This window comes from Ptiloglossa arizonensis, chromosome 5 (assembly GCF_051014685.1).
Source record: "Ptiloglossa arizonensis isolate GNS036 chromosome 5, iyPtiAriz1_principal, whole genome shotgun sequence".
Lineage (NCBI taxonomy): Eukaryota > Metazoa > Arthropoda > Insecta > Hymenoptera > Colletidae > Ptiloglossa > Ptiloglossa arizonensis.
This window is the reverse complement of record NC_135052.1, coordinates 23,428,960-23,443,201: the sequence shown is the minus strand read 5'-3', so window position 1 is coordinate 23,443,201 and position 14,242 is coordinate 23,428,960. Positions and strand designations below refer to the sequence as shown.

At 30.6% G+C, this 14,242-nt stretch overlaps 2 protein-coding genes across 8 annotated transcripts; both read left to right on the top strand.

Annotated features, from left to right (window-relative positions):
* Positions 1 to 288: 288 nt before the first annotated feature.
* Sara (Smad anchor for receptor activation) lies at positions 289 to 8,697 on the top strand. Of its 5 annotated transcripts, none has more exons than XM_076312055.1 (14): positions 289 to 483; positions 742 to 1,037; positions 1,335 to 3,581; positions 3,676 to 3,755; positions 5,131 to 5,308; positions 5,757 to 5,975; positions 6,051 to 6,173; positions 6,250 to 6,414; positions 6,476 to 6,635; positions 6,798 to 7,213; positions 7,320 to 7,563; positions 7,642 to 7,762; positions 7,936 to 8,097; positions 8,271 to 8,697. In XM_076312055.1, exons 2-14 carry the CDS (start codon positions 980 to 982, stop codon positions 8,424 to 8,426), a joined length of 4,329 nt encoding a protein of 1,442 aa, XP_076168170.1. In that variant the 5' UTR covers positions 289 to 483; positions 742 to 979; the 3' UTR covers positions 8,427 to 8,697. The 5 variants fall into 5 exon arrangements, with proteins under 5 accessions (XP_076168170.1, XP_076168171.1, XP_076168175.1 ...); XM_076312056.1 differs by having other exon boundaries at positions 289 to 679; XM_076312060.1 differs by having other exon boundaries at positions 289 to 1,037; positions 5,194 to 5,308; positions 5,784 to 5,975.
* A 1,897-nt stretch (positions 8,698 to 10,594) lies between these two features.
* LOC143146533 (peroxisomal N(1)-acetyl-spermine/spermidine oxidase) lies at positions 10,595 to 14,163 on the top strand. 3 transcript variants are annotated; one of them, XM_076310866.1, is made up of 4 exons: positions 10,595 to 11,015; positions 11,363 to 11,546; positions 11,598 to 11,903; positions 11,998 to 14,163. In XM_076310866.1, the coding sequence occupies exons 1-4, from the start codon at positions 10,832 to 10,834 to the stop codon at positions 12,833 to 12,835; spliced, it is 1,512 nt and encodes a 503-aa protein (XP_076166981.1). In that variant the 5' UTR covers positions 10,595 to 10,831; the 3' UTR covers positions 12,836 to 14,163. The 3 variants fall into 3 exon arrangements, with proteins under 3 accessions (XP_076166981.1, XP_076166982.1, XP_076166980.1); XM_076310867.1 differs by having other exon boundaries at positions 11,363 to 11,903; positions 11,998 to 12,215; positions 12,378 to 14,163; XM_076310865.1 differs by having other exon boundaries at positions 11,363 to 11,903.
* Positions 14,164 to 14,242: the final 79 nt, after the last annotated feature.

Sequence of the window (14,242 nt, the reverse complement as noted above, 5' to 3'; positions counted from 1 at the left end):
CGCAACTATAGTTCCATACTTCAGTTGTGTCACACATCCATAAGATACTATAGATAGGTCTATCCGGTCTATCCTATAAGTTTAGTAATTCAGCATATTCTATGTAACAATTCTAGTAAACTGTTTAACCAATCACGGTTAAAGATTGTTTAACAATCAAAAACATGTGAGTGATGTGAATTCGCCACAAAGCAAAAAAATTCCCTTTTTTTTTGTTACTATTTGTGAAGATTAATCCTACTATAAAAATTTCTAATCGAAGAAATCATTATTACGAAAAAGTAACACCAAATTTGAGTTACGTACTATGTCTAATAGCTTTCTGATTTTACTATGAATAATAACTTTTTTTTAAGTGTTTTCGATAAAAAATTGCACGCGTGTTCTAAGATAATCGATGGATCGAGAATACGACCGTGAATTTCGATTTATCGATAGGGGAGGATGCTCGTCTCTGCGCTCCATAGAATGACAGTTCTGTGGGTAAGTATCGTGTGAACATGCACGAACGTTCATTCCGCTGTCAATTAATCCACGTGATGATCGAGGGTTCACGATTGTTTTTTTGACTGTTGTGTATCGTTTTCTTGAACGTGTGGTTCGTATGAAAATCTCTTTCACCGATGTCACGGCTATGTGTCATAGATAATTGAGGAGTACTGATTCGTACAGACACACGGTACTGATCAAGGATACCTAACGCAAAAAGATTCGTAACACGGAATGACTTATTCTTCGTAGGAGGCTTATCACATCATCGAAAATGTCGTGTTGCTGATGTGACCAGACAATTATCGTTCGACATTCCGTGGTTTACAGCGTTCTCGATATATACATAGTCGGCAAGAAATTTCAAAATTACGTCGTACATTTTGTCCGAACAAACACCGTTGATGGAATTGTATTCACAATTTATCAGAAGTTGAATAGGAATGTGTTAAATGACCTTACGATTAGTGTAAGCAACGTTAACGACGCAATGGAAAAATTTGCTGTCGATTTGGACAAAGTTCTTGACGATTTTGAATTTAACGAAGGTGAGAGTTTGCCCATTGTTTTCATTTTTTCTACGATTTATTTCGAATTTTTGAATATTAGTAGTGTTTCATTTTTTTTAAATGACATTGTATTTCATTTGTTCTAATTCGATCTTTCTTGGATTGTTTTCCTTTTTTTAACTCCGTAAAAATACTTTCATGAAAAATCACTCCTGTTTCATGGAGTTATATTAATTCGTATAAAATACTACAAAGTTGAATTTAAAAATGATCTATTTATACATATTGGTTTTCATCAAATTTTGTAATAATTAACAAAATAAATATATCTTTCAGATTGTGCAGAGCAAATAGCATCCGTTAATCCTTCAACAAACAATGCGTCATCTTCCACGATTAAGTGTAACTTGGAACCCCCAGTCTTAAAACCTTACAATTATGTTTTAATAGAATCTAGGAATGCCAACAAAGAATATGATATTATATCATCTTTGGAAAGGCATAAGGATTTGCAGCAAACAGCTGCAAGAAGTATATGTGTCAGTGAGAAAAACATAATTCCTGACACTCTTAACTATAGTAAAGATGAAACAACAATAGGTAGTACAGACAGTGTAAATCACTTTTATATGCAAGAATGTGTGAACGACAGTAAATTGACACAGAAACAAACTGTACCACCTTACAATTCTGAACAGGTTCCTTTGACAATACACAATGATATATCGCAAAAGTTAATCCAGAAACAGCAAAATGGTAGCAGTAGTCCAAAGATTGATAATAGGTACGACAAAAAACTGAATCAATTTAATCTCAAGCCCAGTGTTAGCAATGTCTTTAGTAGTTTGAATGAGTATATAAATGCGCCACCTGGAAGTTCGGATTATATTCACTCTATACTAGATGAGCAAGAAATACAATCTGACATAGAACCTAAAGCTATTTGTCAAGAAAATGAAGCACCTCAGTTAATTCAAGACTCTGTTAAAGAGTCTGATGAGAGTATAGCACTTAAACAAACAAGTGACACAATTAATACAATTAGAGAAGCCTCCATTCCAAGTCATCAGGATGCTGTAATAGCCAGTACATTAGAATTATCTGTTTCATATGAAAGTAATATTGAAGGAAATAGTGCAAAAAATGTTCATTTAGCAGGTTTTGAAGAAACAAAAATTGAAACTGAATTCTCTAAAAACATGATGGTAACTGAAACATGTTGTGGATTAAGTACTGAAGAAGAAGTTGTAAATGAGAAAGTACATAATAAACTCAATTTTGATCATGTATATGAAAATTCTGATATTGTAAACAAAGAGAATAATTTAACATTTGAGTGTCTTAATACACAGAAACCAAGTTGTGAAAATGAGACTATAATGAAATCAGAAGAAAGTAAGAAATTAGATATAAAAAGTTCTACTTCAACTGATAAACATGAGGACAGTTTAAATTCAGCATGTAAACCACTTGGATTTGGTAATATAAATGATTTATCAGAAGAGGAACTAACCAAGTATTTGGCTGAACTAGAAGATGAAGAGAATAATAAGAATGAAAATACTTCAATAGATAAATTGCATGATACTGTATTAGGAACTGCAGTACAAAGCACAGCGCAAGATCAAAAAGATGAAGCACAGATCATGAAAAATATGGTTATAGAGTCCTCTACAATAATACAAGAAGAAACAGATAAAAAAATACAGACTGATTTATTAGAAAAACAAAATCAACAATATGATGAGCAAGTAAAAGATGACAACCATAGTGATGTTTTAGATAATGCATGTAATAGAGAATTTAAGTTATTGTCCACAGATAAAGATGATAAGGAAAAACAAGAAGACATTCATATAACTTCAGAAAGTGAATCTGTGTCTAATACAAAAACTATTAAAGACATTCAAGAACATTGTACATACAATGTAAATATTAATCAAGAATCATTGACTACTGATAAAACTGAATCACAATTAAAAGAACAGAAAGGAAATCTTGCACAATACAGTCAAGCTTATGAATTAAAGATGCAAAGTGACATAGATAATAATTCTGAAGAGAGTATTTCAATGACATCTGAAATAAAAGTACTAAACAATACAACAGTACATTGTGATGATGCCATGCCTAAATTTGTAGAAACTTCTATAAGATCAAACACAAGTGATACTAGTGATGAATCAGAGAAGCCAGTACGACCTCAGACTTTGGATATTGTTTTAACAAATAATACAAATGATCATCAAACACTTGGCTCTACAAGCGATACATTGGGTCAAGTGCAATCAGATGTTGATGGTATGAAAGAAGGTCAAGGATCTTCACCAGATATCTTAGACAATTCTTTACCAGAATCTACTTCCGTTTTGGGGAAACAACCTCCATTTTGGGTTCCAGACAGTGATGCACCCAGTTGTATGTTTTGTGATGTAAAATTTACAGTAATCAAAAGACGACATCATTGCCGCGCATGTGGAAAGGTGTTATGTAATAAATGTTGCAATATGAAATACAAATTAGAATATCAGGGAAACATTGATTCCCGCGTTTGTGTTTCTTGTTATCAGCTTCTTACAAAAGGTAATTTTTACAATATAATATCTTTAATTGCTATAAACTTTTTTTTATAATATAAAAAAGGAGGAAGTACAACCAAGAAAACTTTATTTTTCAGCTGAAACAGAACAAGGTTTAAGAGAATGGTCTTCTGGTTATCCAACATGCATGAGTAACAACGATATCAATTCACCCCAGGTACATTGAATGCAAATTATTTTGTAAGAGATTGCTGTGTATCATTTTTATGTATGAACCCATAAATTCTACTAGTAAATATTAACATTTGATGACCTCGTGTTGCTACATAAAATATAAACTAATTGTAGTTTGTTACATTCACTTTCTATTAATATAGACTTAAATTATTGCCAATTGTTTACAATCAATTGTTTACAATTTCCATTACTTTTTCAATTTGATTTAATTGTTAATGAGAATAGTGATATAAAATGTTACATTTCTAGCTAGCTGATTGTATAATTCTATTAGACTTTTATTTTAATGTAAATATTAAATATTCTTTTGTTTATTAATTTTTGAATTTTTACTGAAAGTAGAAAATTGTAAGATTTATCGAGTTTTTATAATTAATTGGTTATTTTATATTATATATTTACTTTGATTATATGAAGATTTCTGTTCTTATTTTACAAGGAAGAGTAATTTAGCTACTTGTTGCATCACAGTTTTAAAGAAATTCGTAAAGTGTACATACCATAAATTACATTTAAGTAAAACATTTTTTTCATAGATTAATCTAAATATTAGCATAAGTTTAGTAATCACCTATAACAACTTGTTGAATACTTCTTTCTTATTATTTTAAATAAATTTGTAGAACTTAGATTTGAGACAGGAACTTCACATTCATCTTACAATTATGAGATAGAAGTAAATGTTTTAACTGATTTATAGTATTTCGAATTTATACTTTTAAATTATAAGAATAATAAAATTGTAGTAGCACGTTCAACATATTTGCATTGTGTTTTTTACGTGTTGTAAATATTTGTTTGTTTTTTTTCCTTTGTTAGATATTGATTTACATATGACAAATGTAAGGCATGTTTTTTTAACTGTAGTATTATTTGTGAAAAGTTACCTGCCTGCTTTATATTTTAATTGCAAGAAATGTCCAGTAAACACAGAAAATTGTTATGGTTGTATTAATTAATTTACACAAACATATTAACAGTAATTATATTGAATTCTGTACTTAAATTTCATTATATATATATAATACTAACTATTTTATTGCTGATACTGTTTTCTTTTGTTTTATATTTTAGTTTGAATTTTTGAAAATTGTTTAGAAACAAAATATTATCATAAAGTAAATATTTCTAAATAATGAAGTATTGACTGAAGATAATTTTAACACAATCAATAGAACAAAGATCTTTATTTGGTATATCTAAATCTGATTATGCAATGCATGTTACATTGACATACCATTTCCTAAAGTTATAAAATCATCAGAGGAATATTGTATTATTTCATATGTGCAATCTGTGTTTACTGGATGAAAAAATAAATGTGAATGTTAGGAGTATTCGGCAAATGGTTATAGGGGAGACAGCCTAATCCAAATAATCCCATGGAGTACTGTTCAACTATACCACCCTTGCAACAGTTAGCTGGCGGATTGCCTCCACCACCTACAGTCATGGTACCTGTTGGAGTTCTTAAAAGAGAAGGTGGTACAAAAAACAGGCCTGAAGTTTCCAAATCTGTTATGTTTAGTGATGGTAGGTAAAAGTTGTATATAATATTTAATGATATTTAGTCTTATTCTATGCAAAAAGAATGAAATATGTGCCTGTAAAGTTCATCTGGATTGTGAGTGAATATATTTTCTCAGTAAAATGTTAAAGATTGTTAATATTTTATAAACGTTCGATTCTTTATGTTATAAGACTTACAGTTGCTTAAGCATCTGAATTACAGTTTGCAATTAATTACTAAATGATTAACACATAATAACACTGCAGAAATTATAGACGCAGTAATCCTACACTTTAATCTATACCTAACACACCTTGCATTACATTTTAGTTTTTTGAGTTGAAGTTATATTCCCATGTCCATGTGCAATATTATTCTTTATTTTTTACCTCCCTAAAACGTTTTACCTTGTCATTGGCCCTATTCCTTCCTGTTTTGTTTTGGTTTTATGCACCTGTAACTAAAACACAGGAATAAGGCCTGGCTGTGACCTGACAGAACTAGACATGTCGTGGGACTTGAAACGGCCGTACCGGAAATTGACAAGTATGATTATACCAACGCCTGGATCATCCGTACCAAGTACTTCTGTGAAAAGACCGAACTTGCCGCGCTTGGACCCAAACACCGAAAGTTATGTGCCACAAGATCCCAATGCCCTGCCGCCAACCGTAACGATACATAAAGGACGTAAGTAATAGATTTGTTAAATAGGTAGCAACTTTTCTTCGATACTACATTATACAGATTTGTTTAATTTTACAGGAGTATCATACCACGCTGTAACGGACGAGGATCTTCTCTATAAAACAATAAAAAATGAATGCGAACCACCAGTAATGTTTGCAATTAATCGGAATCTCTATGCTTATGTCAAGATATTAAATTGTAAGTGTGAGCTAGAAGTAACTACTAAGAGTATTAATTGAAAGTTTTCCTAATGAATTCCATGCATTATTTATAGTAAACTGCTGTATAAATAAAACATGTTGGAATATTACGTCGAAAGGACTAGCTTGTGTTGGACAAGATGAAGTTATACTGTTAGTTGAAACGTTACCTGATGAAACTCAGATACCAAAGGATCTTCTTATTTTTATTAATGAGTTATATCTCGAAGCTATTGCAGGTATCGTTTTACATTTTGCTTTAGTTAATTTACAACATAATTTAATAATTATTACAAACAGGAAATACGGTATCCGAGTTGGGATTTTCAATATATCATGGAGGAAATCTTTTGGGTTCACGGGAACATGCGGGATTTCTTTTCATACGACAAACGTTACAGTGTTTACAAAAGATCGTATTACCTCCTGCCCCTTTTCTAATTGGTCTTCTAGTACACAGGTTTGTTTTATTAAGGATGTATTAAAGATGTAGGTCATCAGTAGCCTTTATATAATATATGTACTATTTTCGTCTTTGTTCTTTGATGAATTAGTGCTACAATATGATAAATAAAATTACATCGATATGTTAGTTTTAAATTATATGTTTTGATCTCTTTAGATGGGAAACGCCATGGGCAAAGGTATTTCCGTTACGACTTGTTTTACGTCTTGGCGCGGAATATCGTTACTATCCTTGTCCGTTGTTTTCCGTTCGATTTCGAGATGCTTTGTACTTTGAGATAGGACACACGGTTATGAAGGTGTTAGCGGATTTCAGAAACTTCGGTTATACGTTGCCTGGTGTGAAAGGATTGACTATACACTTGAGGAACAGAATGACGGACGTAATGTTTCCGAAGAATCGATACGATCAAGTGATAAAAGGCTTGAACAATTCGAACGATCACGTATTAGCATATGCCTCGAATTTCAGCATAACCGCTGACTCGCATTTAGTCTGCATACAAACTAACACAGATGACGAGAGCAGTTATCAAACGCAAGCAATAAGTATCAATAATAAACCAAGAACAGGTGCGTATTCAATTCATAATAAATGTTGTAAAAAATGGCTAAAAATATTATACAGCCATTTCTTAATATATTTTAAAATGTTAATTAGTTTTTATAATCAATTTAGTGACAGGAACAAGTTTTATCGTTATTAACGGCGCGTTAAAATCATCGATGGGTCTCTCAGCCAAATCCAGTATAGTGGAGGATGGATTGATGGTAGAAATAATGCCAGAAAAAATGGAAGCCTTAAAGGCGGCTCTCAGAAATATGCAAGATTTTTCTATCGGCTGTGGTCGACAAGGGGCACCAGAACCAGATGAAACAGTAAACATAAAATGGGTCGATAATGACGTACAATTTAATGTGGGGTAAATATCTTGTCAGTTGTTTTTTCAATTTCTTTTAATTTTTACTTTAAATTATTAAGATTTACTATATGATTTTAGAGTTAAAAGTCCTATTGATGGACAACCAATGGATGGTATTCCATCAATTAGAGTTCGTAATAGTATCCATTGTAAGGGAACAAGTAGATTCATTCGTTGGAGAGAAGTATTTATTATTAAGGTATGTGCAGTAACAAATACAAGTTTCCATTGAACAGATATTATTACTTTCATAGCTTTACAAAAATCGTAGCTAGTGATCAATTTAATGATTTTTTTTTTAACAACAGACTTTCTTTCAATTATCATAAGATAACATTAAACAAATGTATTTCAAACTGTTTTTGTTCAAAGTCTGATGATCATCCGAATGGTGTTCACGACCCAGTAGATATAAATAAATTATCCGGAAACATAGCGAAAGCAACGTGTACAGCTTTGGTGAAACTATTGGATCTTCTAGCCACTGCTGGTTTAATGAAACTTGGTGTAAGAACCACCATTCATCCCGATAACGTAAGTTACTTAATATTTTCAAAATTAAAAGAAGATTTTAACAAATAACATTGATTCACGAAGCATGCATGTAGTTTAGCAAACTTCAGTGACTTTATAACTTTTAGCAATTTAAAATAGTCTTTTATTTGAGAAAAAAAAAGTATAATCAAAATATAATCTAATAACACTAGGTGGGTTATGAAGCTGGTAGTGAAGGTATGAAATTGCCACCGATCTACATGAATAGTTTGGACAACGAATTAATTCAAGTCCTACATAAAGCAGCGCAAAGCAGTCAAGATACACATACGGTACTTGAATTAATTTTTTATATACTTGACTATTGAAACTTGTCCCCGTTTGCTCCTGTTTTGTTAACGAGTTTATCGAACAAAATATTGATACACAAGGATAATGTGACATTTGTACACCCGACATGTACAATTGAAGAACTCGTGGAACTATTGAAATAGATGATCTAAAACGAGGAAAAAATATTTTCTATTTGAATACTAACCACCTACATAGACAACACAAAGGCGCTTATATATATATATTATATGTAATATAATTACATAGTGCCAAGAGGCACTTGAAAAAAAAAAAATATATATATATATATATAATAAAATGTACCGAATCATGTCCAGTGAAGAACACAAGAATAACTATTAATACGCAAATATAAGTAGTAATTATTAAGTAAATTACATTGTGAATTTGATAGTAGATACTTGAATTTGCTTTAAATTATATTAGCTTTATTCCTTTAGGATTTGGAAATCGAATTCTCTGTTTATAAATGTCTTTTAGTCGGAAAACATTGGTTATAAATGTACTTTTTGTATGAAGAATTTTAGGAATTTTTTATGTTATTTACATTATGTAAATATATTCGTTTTGTTATTATTCGTGTAATATTTGTATAATGATAATTAATAGTACTTTTTTGACAGAAAAGTATTAAAAATGTTAACTGATAAATAAAATGGTTTTTGTTAATCTCTATGTGTTTTAAAGAGATAAAATCTTGACTTGAAAAAAGAAATAGTTTTCAGACAATTTTAAATAAACTTCGTTTTATACATACATGTTGTATATTATGAGTATGTCTAAAGTAGTCTGGTGAAAGATTTACAGAAAGTCACTGGAATGTTGAGTTTCGAGAGACTGTATAAGCAAGGACTAGGTTTAAAGCTAATCTAAGTATTCCAATTACAATATAAGGAAATGTGCAATTTTGTTTAACAGAAAGTTATAATATTTGTTAGCTTTATTAAACAATTTGTATACAATTGTACACCTAAAGTAGGAAAAACGTTTGAAGAATTTTTCAAAATTTATACTCAACATGCTTTGGAATCAAAATTTCTTCCAAAAAACGTACCTATTTTAAAGTAGATACTTTATTTGGTACTTTAATCCACAAGAAAAACTAATCACAACATTTTCAGTAAAAAATATGAATATGAGAATATTTATAACATTAGTAATTCTGTGTAGTTGGTAATGGAGATCTGTAAATATGTATAAAAACTGAGTACATATTATATCAATTCTGTTGATCAGTATCAATTTTATGATTATACAGATTTCAATTTTCAAGCAGTTAACAGTGATTAATATACAAAAAATGGTTTCTTAGTTTGCTATGTGTATTTTTGTGATAACAATAGAACATTATGATTGTATTAAGTAATTGTTTCTTATTTTCTTTATTTACAATTTGGAAACCTATATGCTATGACTATTCTATGATCAAAAATTTAAGGAGAAATGGAATTACATTTTATACTGTGGACAATTTAAATGTGACAGAAATAAATGTATAGACTAGTATTTTAACAGATGGACGGTAGGTATATGTATAAATATCAATAGGAACCTATTTATATTAAAATACAAAAATTTGCGATAATTCAACTCTAATTAATGTCATAGCAAAAAATGAAAATTTTTTAGTATTGTAACCGATATCATTGACAATATATAAATGTTCATATTTTTTATGAAAGATTTGAAAAATGAAATCTACATTTTTTAAGAATGCAAAATTTTATTTCTTATTGCTTACATTGTAATATATGTAAAGATAAATTTACATGCCAAGAGGCACTTGAAAAGAATTTCTATTGCTTACTTTGCAATAATAAGGAAAGTATCGAAACCAAGCATAATTGCAATGAATTGACTGTAAGAAATTGTACATAGTAGATGTAGGAAATTCAATTTGTTAATGCAAAATACAGTTCAAATTGAGGAAAAAGTTATAAGATTTGTAATCTAATGGAAATTGATCTAAATAAATATGATTATGAGAATGAATACTATGTGTTTGTTTTTTAAATAACAATTCATATACTGTCAAATTTATATGTGATATTTTTATTTTTCAAACTATAAATGTAATGAAATTATTTTAAAGTAATATAATTTTTATTTATTTGTGTAGAATGTATACATGTGCGTTTAAATACGCTTAAGTGTTGACACGATAAGAATCATGCGGTAGAAATTGAAAATAACTATGTAGTGGGAATTGGTGCGAATTTGCATCGTCGTATTCTCCGCCGCGCGTAAAGAATGAAAACTATTGAAGAGGTCTGAATACATTTCGAGAGAGTACTTTCGAGTATCTCTCTTAGAAAGTACGATATCTAGAACAGAATGGAGAAACGGTCGTGTCCACTTTTTTGTAGATAAAAATTAATAAGCTGTCCACGTTCGTTTTACCATTGACAGCTGATATGATATGATCATGGCGGAATCCACGAATAAGTCGGAGGATGATAAAGTTAAGTGTAAAATTTTAATTGTCGGTGCCGGAATGGCCGGATTATCAGCCGCAAATCACTTATTGAAAAACCACGAAACCGATTTTCTGATTGTCGAAGCACGAAGTCGAATAGGTGGTCGTATCGTCGCTTTAAAAATCGGTGAGTCTCTACTTAACCTATTTTTAAATTCCCTCAATAATCGATAAGCGTTCGATTCTTCATTTCAGTTTTTTAATTTTAATCAAAATATTTTTTATACACTTCCAATATATCTTTCGGACTTTAAGGAATAAACAAATTATTTTTTTTCAATGTGTAATTTTAAAATTTAATCATTCTTCTACTAAGCAGAGAGATGAATTTACTTGTAACGGAGAGCTTCTTTAATGAATTAACAAGTACTAAAATTGATGAAGATGTTTATCAGGTTGAGGGATTCTAATTTAATTGTTATTAACAATTGTACTTTAATTTATAAGTAAATAAAATGAGGTATATTTTAATAGGCAGTGAAAAAGTTGAGTTAGGTGCAAATTGGATCCATGGAGTTTTAGGAAATCCAATGTTTGAATTAGCAATGGCAAATGGATTAATAAATATCATACGTGTACCAAGGCCTCATAAAGTTGTAGCAGCTATGGAAGATGGCAAACAACTACCCTTTCCAGTTTTGCAAGAAATCTATGAAGCGTATGTGTGTTTTCTAAGGCGATGCGAAGAATATTTTTTAAGCCCTTATAGCCCCCCAGATGGAATAAGCAGTGTTGGCGCACATGTGGCATTAGAAGCTGATATTTATTTATCATCTTTACCACCCGAGGAGAGAAGAATTAGGCAGTTGTTATTTGACTGTTTACTTAAAAGAGAAACCTGTATTACTGGCTGTGATAACATGGAAGACGTTGATCTTTTGGAAATGGGTTCTTATGCAGAACTACAAGGTGGAAATATTAGTCTTCCGGATGGATACAGTGCTATATTAGAACCAGTTGCAAAACACATACCAAAAAGCAGCATTCTTATTAAACATGCTGTTACTAAAATTAGGCAAGAAAAATTTTATATCAAGACTTCTGGGAACATGAATTTATACTGTTGATATCATGTAATGTATGTTCTAATACAACAATACTTATTATAGGTGGCAAAGGAATAAATGTGTGGAAGATGTAAATTCTGAAGATAACTGTTCCAATCCAAACACCTTTATAGAGATAAAATGTGAAAATGGAAAAATAATATTAGCAGAACATGTGATTTGTACATTGCCATTAGGAGTTCTTAAGGAAAAAGCTAATGATATATTTGACCCACCTCTACCTAATTATAAACTTGATGCCATTGACAGACTTCTGTTCGGTACTGTAGATAAAATATTTTTAGAATATGAAAGACCATTTCTGAATCCTGGAGTATCGGAAGTAATGCTTCTCTGGGATGATAGAGGGTTACTGGAAGAGGAAAAACAAGATATTAGCAAAACATGGTTCAGAAAGATATATTCTTTTACTAAAATTTCAGAAACCCTGTTATTAGGATGGATATCAGGAAAAGCTGCCGAATATATGGAACATTTAAGTTCAACAGAAGTAGCCGATGTATGTACATCAATACTGAGAAAATTTCTCAATGACCCATTTGTACCAGCACCAAAGAATTGTGTGCATACCTCATGGCATTCGCAACCATACACACATGGTTCCTATACCGCTATGGCGGTCGGTGCGAGTCAATTAGATATCAGTTGTTTAGCTGAGCCTATAAAGCAGGATGATGATCCATCGAAAATCGTAATAGCATTTGCTGGCGAGCATACACATTCTTCTTTTTATAGTACAGTTCACGGAGCATATTTGACTGGTCGAACCGCTGCCCAAACACTTCTGGAATCGAGAAAGAACGAGAAAAATTCGTTAAGCCTCAGTTGTGAAGAAACAAGCGATCTCAGTTCGTGGATACAAGGGATTTCCTTGAATTAAACATTCAGAGTTATTAAAAAATGGATCGAAAGTTATTCTGTATATCGACGTTTTCACACTTATCGAGCACAATTTATTACCGAGGTACGAACGATATTTTACACACTGTCGGGGCGACGACAAATGTGATTTATAGATGTTTAGTATTAACGCGAAATTCGTAAACTGTTTTTTTTTTGTAAATATTATAGAGAATTGTTTATATTATGTACATAATGATGCCTGTCTAAAATCTTAAGACTTCATAAACATGCATTTTGTCGATTTTACGCACAGTCTTGCCTTTCTTTAATAACTAAGAAAGGAATGACAGTTGAAAATCGTATCGTAAAATAATGTTTCATTTTAATGGGTCAGTTAGCTGACGCATAATATGGAAGTTTTATATATTCAATGCCGTCGGAAGTGCTTTTTGTCTTAGCCAAATTATTTGAAACCTCCGCAATTGTTAGTCATTACTAGGGCTGCCACCTTTTGAACAATGAAAAGTAGGACACTTTAAAATTATACAAAAAATCATGTGAAATGTACTATCAAAGTATATATTTTATTTTCAAAGTATCTAGTACATCAGTAATAAGTGTTTGAACTTTTGATTAATTTCATTATATTTTCACAGTTACAATTATAAGTAATTCTGTTTCAGTAAACTTCTTTATTAATTAAATATTTCCACAATATGTTTCGGAATTATTTTCTTCAAATATATACGATCTTATTAAAAAGCTTGTCTCGTTTAACATAGTCTTCTACAGTTTTATCTATTTTAAATTTTGACAATTCTGTAACAAAAGATATTTTACAGTAAGACATTGGAGAACGAGGATCGAGTGTAAAGTACAATATATGAAAGTACAATAGATGGCAACCCTAGTCATTACATCAAATAACAAAAATATATTTGTTGTTTGACTTGCTATCATAAGATAATGGATAATATAATGTTAAAGCAACATTATTTTGATTCATATGTTATGTAACAAAAAAATGAAATCAAACGTTCATATTTCCATAGAAAATTTAGCGATATTAATTGCCATACACATATGCGTGTATAAGTACATACATATGTATAAGGCACCAAGTTTGCAAAACATTTGCAAGAATTCCTAAATCACAGATTTTTATTTGCATGAAATTAGTATTTTCTATGTTCCATTTTTAATACACCTTGGAAGTATTATAAAGAAAGAGCATTTTATCTAGTCACATTGTGTTAAGTAACTTAGTTTTAAATGAGTAACAAACATCTGTGGTTTTTTATGTTTTTTCCTTTAATGCATATGATACATCAGTTAGACTGCAATAAAACCAATCACCAATAAGGATTTACCATGTGAATCAATTTTCCATATCTTTTTGTAATTAAGATAGTAGAATAGGCAATTTTGAATGTGTCCTATTATA